This window comes from Salvelinus sp. IW2-2015, unplaced genomic scaffold (assembly GCF_002910315.2).
Source record: "Salvelinus sp. IW2-2015 unplaced genomic scaffold, ASM291031v2 Un_scaffold7433, whole genome shotgun sequence".
Lineage (NCBI taxonomy): Eukaryota > Metazoa > Chordata > Actinopteri > Salmoniformes > Salmonidae > Salvelinus > Salvelinus sp. IW2-2015.
In genome coordinates this window covers 1-10,243 of record NW_019948693.1, presented here as the reverse complement: position 1 = coordinate 10,243, position 10,243 = coordinate 1, and the positions used below count along the sequence as shown (strand labels likewise).

The following is a 10,243-nucleotide window of genomic DNA, read 5'->3' as shown; positions in this document are numbered from 1 at the left end:
GTAGTTTAATACGTAGTACTGCTAGGGTAGGGTAGTAGTGTTAATATAGTACTGAATAGGTAGGGTAGTTAGTTTAATATAGTAACTGGGTAGGTATGGTCGTAGTTTAATATGAGTGACTGATAGGTAGGGTCGTAGTTGGTAATATAGTACTGGTAGGTAGGGTAGTAGTTTAATAATAGTACTGAGTAGGTAGGGTAGTAGTGTATTATAGTACTGGTAGGTAGGGTAGTAGTTTAATATAGTACTGATAGGTAGGGATAGTAGTTTAATATAGTACTGATAGGTAGGGTAGTAGTTTAATAAGTACTGATAGGTAGGGTCGCAGTTTTACATAGTACTGATAGGTAGGGTAAGTAGCTTAATATAGTACTGAGGTAGGGTAGTGTTTAATATAGTATTGATAGGTAGGTAGTAGTTTAATATAGTACTGAATGGGTGGGTAGTAGTTTAATCATAGTACTGATAGGTAGGTAGTAGTTTTAAATAGTACTGGTAGGTAGGGTAGTAGTTTAATATAGTACCGGGTAGGTAGGGTCGTAGTTTTTAAGTACTGTAGGTAGGTCAGTTTTTCTGGTAGGTAGGGTAGTAGTTAATATAGTACTGTAGGTAGGTAGTAGTTTAATATCGTTACTGATGGTAGGGTAGTAGTTTAATATAGTACTGGTAGGTAGGGTCTAGTTTTTAATAGTACTGATAGGGTAGTAGTTTTAATATAGTACTGATAGGTGGGTCGTAGTTTAATATAGTACGGTAGGTAGGGTCGTAGTTTTATAGTATGTAGTAGTCAGTTTAATATAGTACTGTAGGTAGTGGTAGTAGTTTAATATAGTACTGTAGGTAGGGTAGTAGTTTAATATAGTACTGATAGTGTAGGGTAGTAGTTTAAATAGTACTGATTATGTAGGGTAGTAGTTTTATTTAATATATAGTACTGATAGGTAGGGTAGTAGTTTAATATATACTGATGGTATAGTAGTAGTTTAATATAGTACTGATAGGTAGGGTAGTAGTTTAATATAGTACTGATGGGTATAGTAGTAGTTTAATATAGTACTGATGGGTATAGTAGTAGTTTAATATAGTACTGATAGGTAGGGTAGTAGTTTAATATAGTTCTGATAGGTACGGGTAGTGTTTAATATAGTACTGGATAGGTAGGGTAGTAGTTTAATAGTACTGATAGGTAGGGTAGTAGTTTAATATAGTACTGATAGGTAGGGTAGTAGTTTAATATAGTACTGATGGGTATAGTAGTAGTTTATATAGTAACTGATAGGTAGGGTTAGTAAGTTTAATATAGTTCTGATAGTAGGGTAGTAGTTTAATATAGTACTGATATGTATGGTCATAGTTTTAATATAGTACTGATATGTATGGTCGTAGTTTAATATAGTACTGATATGTATGGTCGTAGTTTAATATAGTACTGATATGTATAGTCGTAGTTTAATATAGTACTGATATGTATAGTCGTAGTTTAATATAGTACTGATATGTATAGTCGTAGTTTATTATAGTACTGAATATGTTATGTCGTAGTTTTATTATAGTACTGATATGTATAGTCGTAGTTTTAACATTGTACTGATAGGTAGGGTAGTAGTTTTAACATAGTACTGATGGGAAGGGTAGTATTTTAATATAGTACTGTAGGTAGAGTAGTAGTTTAATATAGTACTGATAGGTAGGGTAGTAGTTTAATATAGTACTGATAGGTAGGGTCGTAGTTTTACATAGTACTGATAGGTAGGGTAGTAGTTTAATATAGTACTGGTAGGTAGGGTAGTAGTTTAATATAGTACTGATAGGTAGGGGTAGTGAGTTTAATATAGTACTGATGGATAGGGTAGTAGTTTAACATAGTACTGATAGGTATGGTAGTAGTTTACATAGTACTGGTAGGTAGGGTAGTAGTTTAATATAGTACGGGTAGGTAGGGTCGTAGTTTAATATAGTACTGGTAGGTAGGGTCGAAGTTTAATATAGTACTGGTAGGTAGGGTAGTGTTTAAATATAGTACTGATAGGTAGGGTAGTAGTTTTAATATAGTACTGGTAGGTATGGTCGTAGTTTAATATAGTACTAATAGGTAGGGTAGTAGTTTAATATAGTACTGGTAGGCGTAGGGTGTATTTAATATAGTACTGATAGGTAGGATAGTAGTTTAATATAGTCTGATAGGTAGGGTAGTAGTTTAATATAGTACTGATAGGTAGGGGTCGTAGTTTGACATGTACTGATAGGTAGGGTAGTAGTTTAATATAGTACTGGTAGGTGGGTAGTAGTTTAATATATACTGATAGGTAGGTAGTAGTTTAATATAGTACTGATGGGTAGGGTAGTAGTTTAACATAGTACTGATAGGTATGGTAGTAGTTTTTACATTAGTTACTGGTAGGTAGGGTAGTAGTTTAATATAGTACGGGTAGGTAGGGCTGTAGTTTAATATAGTACTGGTAGGTAGGGTCGAAGTTTAATATAGTACTGGTAGTAGGGTAGTAGTTTAATATAGTACTGATAGGTAGGGTAGTAGTTTAATATAGTACTGATAGGGGGTAGTAGTTTTAATATAGTACTGGTAGGTAGGGTCCTTAGTTTTACATAGTACTGCTAGGTAGGGTAGTAGTTTAATATAGTACTGATAGGTGGGGTAGTAGTTTAATATAGTAACTGATAGGTGGGTAGTAGTTTAATATAGTACTGATAGGTAGGGTAGTAGTTTAATATAGTACTGATATGTATAGTCGTAGTTTAATATAGTACTGATATGTAGGGTAGTAGTTTAATATAGTACTGATAGGTAGGGTAGTAGTTTAATATAGTACTGATGGGTATAGTAGTAGTTTAATATAGTACTGATAGGTAGGGTAGTAGTTTAATATAGTTCTGATAGGTAGGGTAGTAGTTTAATATAGTACTGATATGTATGGTCATAGTTTATATAGTACTGATATGTATGGTCGTAGTTTAATATAGTACTGATATGTATGGTCGTAGTTTAATATAGTACTGATATGTATAGTCGTAGTTTAATATAGTACTGATATGTATAGTCGTAGTTTAATATAGTACTGATAGGTAGGGTAGTAGTTTAATATAGTACTGATATGTATAGTCGTAGTTTAATATAGTACTGATATGTATAGTCGTAGTTTAACATAGTACTGATAGGTATGGTAGTAGTTTAATATAGTACTGATAGGTAGGGTAGTAGTTTAATATAATACTGATAGGTATGGTCGTAGTTTAATATAGTACTGATAGGTAGGGTAGTAGTTTAATATAGTACTAATATGTATAGTCGTAGTTTAATATAGTACTGATAGGTACGGTAATAGTTTAACATAGTACTGGTAGGTAGGGTAGTAGTTTAATATAGTACTGATATGTATAGTCGTAGTTTAATATAGTACTGATAGGTACGGTAATGTTAACATAGTACTGGTAGGTAGGGTAGTAGCTTAATATAGTACTGATATGTATAGTCGTAGTTTAATATAGTACTGATAGGTAGGTCGTAGTTTTAATATAGTACTGATAGGTAGGGTAGTAGTTTCATCTTGTCCCCTGATATTGCCATATAGCTTCCACCTATCAAACCTTTCATATCTAGGGGGGGGGGGGTTCTGGACGGGCCTGAAAACTAGAGTAGAACATTTTACTGAAGTCCACTGTGAAGGACATGTTATCGTGTGAAGAGAGAGTCTTGTCTTTCGTGTCATGAATAATTCACACCTGGTGGTAATTTCCACTACACAAAGAATGGTTGTCTTGTCTCTCTATCATCTCAAGTCTCCCTCCCTCCCTCCGTCATGTGTCTCTCCTGTAGCTGTGTGTGATTCTGGAGCCCATGCAGGAGCTGATGTCCAGACACAAGACCTACAGCCTCAGCCCCAGGGACTGTCTCAAGACCTGCCTCTTTCAGAAGTGGCAACGCATGGTGGCCCCGCCAGGTAACACACACACACACAACGTGCAGGCGCATACACACACACACACACACAACGCGCAGGCGAACACACACCAGGCAGACAGAACGAACACACACAACACACTCCTCCTCCCTAACACCAAACTCTCCCTCTCTCCCCCCTTTCCCCAGAGGAGCCAGAGAGGCAGGCTCCCAGTAAGCACACACACGCGCGCACATACACACAAACTCTCACACACACACATCAAGATTTGGTTCCGGGTTCCAAGACTGCACACACCTCTTCACCTCCGTCCTAACTCTCTCTCCCGCTCTCCTCTCTCCCTTCCTCTCTCCTCCCCAACTCTAACCCCCCCCCCTCTCCTCTCTCCCCTTCCTCTCTCCTCCCCAACTCTAACCCCCCCCCCCTCTCCTCTCTCCTCTAGCTGAACCAGCCAGACAGGCCCTAATAAGAGGAGGAAGCGTAAGATGTCAGGCGGCAGCACCATGAGTGCCGGAGGAGGAACCACCAACAACAACAACAAGAAGAAGAGTCCAGCCAGCAGCTTCCCCCTGTCCAGCCAAGTACCAGTAAGGAGCAGTCAAATCAGTCACATGTAGTTTATGAAGCTCTTTTTACGTCAGCAGGTGTCACAGTGTGTTGTAGTTACGTGGTCTAAAACCCCAAAGAGCAAGCAAAGCAGACCACAGTGGCCAGGAAAACCTTCCTGTAAGGAAGAAACCTATCTTCTACACCCCTATCTTTGTAATAATGTTATCTCCCTCCCCTTTAGGATGTGATGGTGGAGGAAGAGCCCACCCTGATAGGAGGGGAGCTAGCTTTAGTAGTAGTAGTAGTAGTCGTCTCCTCCCCCTATCTCTGTAATAATGGTTTCTTCCTCCCCTTTAGGATGTGATGGTGGTGGGAGAGCCCACCCTGATGGGAGGGGAGTTCGGGGACGAGGACGAGCGCCTGATCACGCGGCTGGAGAACCAACAGTTCGACGCGGCCAACGGCATCGATGACGAGGACAGCTTCAACAACAGCCCCGCGCTGGGCGCCAACTCTCCCTGGAACAACAAGGCCCCATCCAGCCAGGAGAGCAAGAGTGACAACCCTACGTCTCAGGCCTCACAGTAGAGGAGGGGAGGGAGGGGAGGGGCTTCCATAGTCTTAAAGGGGTTTCCTCTCCTTGTGGGTGTGTGTCAATTGTCTCTAGTGGCTTCCTGACTGTTCTTATCCTTTTCTCTTAAAGGGGCAATCCGCAGTAGAAAAAATAACAAAGCGTCACCTCTACCTCCCTGTTTTAGTAAAAAGCTGAGGGATGGGCCTGGAGAAATGTAACCACTCTAAAATTCATAGACAGCTATGGGTACAAGAACTGACCATCTAAGACATTAAAAAAATATATAGTTTTATGCATGTTTTGAGGCTATACAGTTTTTCATTAGATTTACAATGGTTACCGAGTAAAACAAGTTTATATTGTGGGTTGTGATGGGGTACGTCAGTTGAATCAAGCTCCTGAGACATTTAAAGGTTATATTCCTCAAGAATCAACAGGTACATATCATTCATTTAGAAGTCCAACAAATGGATGTAGCGACTACGGATTGTCCCTTTTTTTAACATGGATTTTATCTAGGCCTGTGGAGTAGAAGGAGGATCCCACTGGTTGATAGAGGTTTCCTTTCCTTGTCTACCTTCCTACATCAGTTCTGATATGAGAGCTTGGTAGGTGAAAGGAAATGACTGAGAGCTATTACTTATATGGGCCTCCTCCATACCTGGCTCTCCTAGCTGGTCTTTTAAGGAGAGACCTGAGGAGAGGGAAGACGCTTGGGACAGTTGAGATGCACCCAGGTAGGGGTGCCGGAAGGGGTGGTGGGGTAGGGAGAGGGTGGTTGAGTGGGGGAGGGGGACACGAGGACTACTCACACATCTACCTTCAGAAGAATCATGGTCACTAGATATGGAGTCTTAACTCTGGTCCACTCTGCTGCTGCACTGTGTGTGTGTGTGGCTGTACTTGGTCAGAACAAAAGTCTGGACTGGGCCAAAGCTAGCGGACCGGAGTTGAGATCCAATCAGTTTAAAATGCTTTCTCACAGACACACACACACACACACACCATTGAAGGAGTACTGATCCAACCTTTTAACAGATAACAGAAAGCATTTAAACAACAACAACATTTTAGAGTTTTATACCAGTCTCTATTTCCCGAGAATGTTTTTATTTTATTTTCTACTCCTGCATTTCAAATCTACTCTTTATTTGTTCTTTTTTTACCAACGATGTTGAGAAGCTAACAGACCAAGGAGCCAGAAAACAGGACTGCTTTTATTCTACCCTGCCCCCCGAAAAAATATATTTGGTTTGTTTTAATATCTTTTATGTTTTACAGAGAAATAATTGTGATGTTTTTCTGTTTTTTGAGATTGGTTTTCTCCTTGTTTTTAGTGTATTTGTGCTTGTATATTTAAGGTAGTAGCAACGTTCTGTACGACTGTATTCTGACTTAGAGGTTCCTGAAGCCATTCTGATCTAATGGAAAGAAATGGACAAAAAGAAGAAAAAAACACATGAACCTCTCAACCAATCCCCCATCTCCGTCTCTCTCTCCATCTCCGTCTCTCTCTCCATCTCCGTCTCTCTCTCCATCTCCGTCTCTCTCCATCTCCGTCTCTCTCTGTCTCTCTTTAGAGTGTCCATCCTGATCATAACAGTGACACCTCTCGCTCTTTTTTGTCTTTCTTAATTTTTTTTTTTTAAACTTGTGTACATTCATTTATTAAACCCTGGGGTACAGTCACCATTGAGAAGACATGTTTGCATCTTCTAGTTCAGCAGATATTTTCTTAATTTTTCTATTTATTTTGAATGAAATATCAGATATACGTTCTGTTTCTCCACCCCCCTGGTTACACACACTCATCCTAAATGTACACTACTATTAGCAAATAAGCTAACTATCTACTGCTGTTTAAAAAGTCTGAACAGACAACCTGACATAATTCATCCACCAATGTGTCCCAAATGGCACCCTATTCCCTATCAAGGTCTGGTTGAAAGTAGTGCACTACATACAGAATAGAGTGTCATTTGGGACGAAACCCCAACTAGTTATTAATGTTTAACTAAAGTCGTAGGGTTGTATATATTTCCAATACCTGTGTTGTATAGGCTTGATCTGTAATATTGAGTCTGTTGCGCATGTGTTTGGTAATACCTTCAACTCTCACCAGGGGGCGCTGTTAGTATCACAAATAAGGTTCATAACTTTATACATCCAGTTCAAACATGTGCAGTGATATGATCTGCCCCCCCCCTCCCCAAAAGCACCCTATGTAGTGCAGTACTGTTGTTCAGGGCCAATATGAGAACAGGGGACCATTTGAGACATGGCCCATGTTATTTACTTCTGTAAGTGTTGTTCCAGCTCTGTCAAGTACATTGTGTACATTTTCAGTACAGCTCTGGCTTTTAACCGGTAACAGAGAGAATCTGTCCCGAATGGCACCCTATTCCCTACATAGAGCACTACTTTGGACCAGGACCCATTGGCCCTGGTCAAAAGTAGTGCATTATACAAGGGAACAGGGGGTCATTTTGGACGCAGCCTAGAGAGCGGTGACTGGTACCCTAAACCAACCCTGTAGAAAAACGCCTTGTTTGGTATTTTGGTTAGTTTTCTGCCCTTGATACTTATTAATTAATTAATGTATGGTACCAATAAAAATATACATTTTCACTTTAAAATGAACATTGCGTTGGGACTCTTATTTACTCTTAGGGACTTTTATTGTTGTGCATGTGTATCGGATGCTCATGTCTTTGTGTTTGAAAACTGTTCATCCATTTGATGAGTTGCTTTTGTCCCCCTGAACAAAAATACAACAATTTATAAGATTTTACTGAGTTACAGTTCATATAAGGAAATGTAAATAAATTCATTAGGCCCTAATCTATGGATTTCACATGACTGGGAATACAGATATGCATCTGTCGGTCACAGATACCTTTTTAAAAAAGGTAGGGGCGTGGATCAGAACCAGTCAGTATCTGCTGTGACCAACATTTGCCTCATGCAGCGTGACACATCTCCTTCACATAGAGTTGATCAGGCTGTTGATTGTGGCCTGTGGAATGTTGTCCCACTCCTCTTCAATGGCTGTGAGAAGTTGCTGAATATGGGCGGGAACTGGAACACGCTGTCGTACACCTCGATCCACAGCATCCCAAACATGCTCAATGGGTGATATGTCTGGTTCGTATGCAGGCCATGGAAGAACTGGGACATTTTCAGCTTTCAGTAATTGTGATTAGATCCTTGCGACATGGGACCGAGCATTATCATGGGACCGAGCATTATCATGGGACCGAGCATTATCATGCTGAAACATGAGGTGATGGCGGTGGATGAATGGCAGGACAATGGGCCTCAGGATCTCATCACGCTATTTCTGTGCATTCAAATTGCCATCACTAAAATCACTAAAATTGTGTTCATTGTCTGTAGCTTATACCTGCCCATACATAACCCTACAGCCACCATGGGACACTGTTCACAACGTTGGCATCAGCAAACCACTCGCCCACATGACACCATACACGCTGTCTGCCATCTGCCCGGTACAGATGAAACCAGGATTCATCCATGAAGAGCACACTTCTCCAGGGTGCCAGTGGCCATCGAAGGTGAGCATTTGCCCACTGAAGTCGGTTACGATGCCGAACTGCAGTCAGGTCAAGACCCTGGTGAGGACGACGAGCACGCAGATGAGCTTGAGACGGTTTCTGACAGTTTGTGCAGAAATTCTTCAGCCGCCCTGCCAGTTTCATCAGCTGTCCAGGTGGCTGGTCTCAGACCATCCCGCAGGTCAAGAAGCCGGATGTGGAGGTCCTGCCAGTTTCATCAGCTGTCCAGGTGGCTGGCTCAGACATCCCGCAGGTCAAGAAGCCGGATGTGAGGTCCTGCCAGTTTCATCAGCTGTCCAGTGTGGCTGGCTCAGACCATCCCGCAGGTCAAAGAAGCCGGATGTGGAGGCCTGCCAGTTTCATCAGCTGTTCCAGGTGGCTGGGCTCAGACCATCCCGCAGGTCAAGAAGCCGGATGTGGAGGTCCTGCCAGTTTCATCAGCTGTCCAGGTGGCTGGTCTCAGACCATCCCGCAGGTCAAGAAAGCCGGATGTGGAGGTCCTGCCAGTTTCATCAGCTGTCCAGGTGGCTGGTCTCAGACCATCCCGCAGGTCAAGAAGCGGATGTGGAGGTCCTGCCAGTTTCATCAGCTGTCCAGGTGGCTGGGCTCAGACCATCCCGCAGGTAAGAAGCCGGATGTGGAGGTCCTGCCAGTTTTCATCAGCTGTCCAGGTGGCTGTCTCAGACCATCCCGCAGGTCAAGAATCCGGATGTGGAGGTCCTGCTAGTTTCATCAGCTGTCCAGGTGGCTGGTCTCAGACCATCCCGCAGGTCAAGAAGCGATGTGGAGGTCCTGCCAGTTTCATCAGCTGTCCAGGTGCTGGGCTCAGACCATCCCGCAGGTCAAGAAGCGGATGTGGAGGTCCTGCCAGTTTCATCAGCTGTCCAGGTGGCTGGGCTCAGACCATCCCGCAGGTCAAGAAGCCGGATGTGGAGTCCTGCCAGTTTCATCAGCTGTCCAGGTGGCTGGGCTCAGACCATCCCGCAGTCAAGAAGCCGGATGTGGGTCCTGCCAGTTTCATCAGCTGTCCAGGTGGCTGTCTCAGACCATCCCGCAGGTCAAGAAGCCGGATGTGGAGGTCCTGCCAGTTTCATCAGCTGTCCAGGTGGCTGGTCTCAGACCATCCGCAGAGTCAAGAAGCCGGATGTGGAGTCCTGCCAGTTTCATCAGCTGTCCAGGTGGCTGGGCTCAGACCATCCCGCAGGTCAAGAAGCCGGATGTGGAGGTCCTGCCAGTTTCATCAGCTGTCCAGGTGGCTGGTCTCAGACCATCCCGCAGGTCAAGAAGCCGGATGGGAGGTCCTGCTAGTTTCATCAGCTGTCCAGGTGGCTGGTCTCAGACCATCCCGCAGGTCAAGAAGCCGGATGTGGAGGTCCTGCCAGTTTCATCAGCTGTCCAGGTGGCTGGTCTCAGACCATCCCGCAGTCAAGAAGCCGGATGTGGAGGTCCTGGGCTGGCGTGGTTACACGTGTCTGCGGTTGTGAGGCCGGTTGGAAGTACTCCCAAATTCTCCAAAAACAGCAACATTTTAGAGTGTCCTTTTATTGTCCCCAGTTTAGGTGCACCTGTGTAATGATCATGCTGTTTAAATCAACTTCTTCTGATATGCCACACCTGTCAGGTGGATG

The 10,243-nt window shown here is 42.9% G+C and overlaps 1 protein-coding gene across 1 annotated transcript in view; it reads left to right on the top strand.

The window, feature by feature from the left end:
* The window catches only part of LOC112079266 (LIM domain-binding protein 1-like), a gene marked incomplete at its 5' end in the record, with an annotated part of 16,984 nt that extends 9,304 nt beyond the window's left edge, over positions 1–7,680 (top strand). Inside the window, 4 exon segments of the mRNA XM_024145261.1 lie at positions 3,833–3,956; positions 4,360–4,374; positions 4,377–4,504; positions 4,824–7,680. Of these exon segments, the coding sequence (XP_024001029.1) occupies positions 3,833–3,956; positions 4,360–4,374; positions 4,377–4,504; positions 4,824–5,054 (498 nt within the window).
* Positions 7,681–10,243: the final 2,563 nt, after the last annotated feature.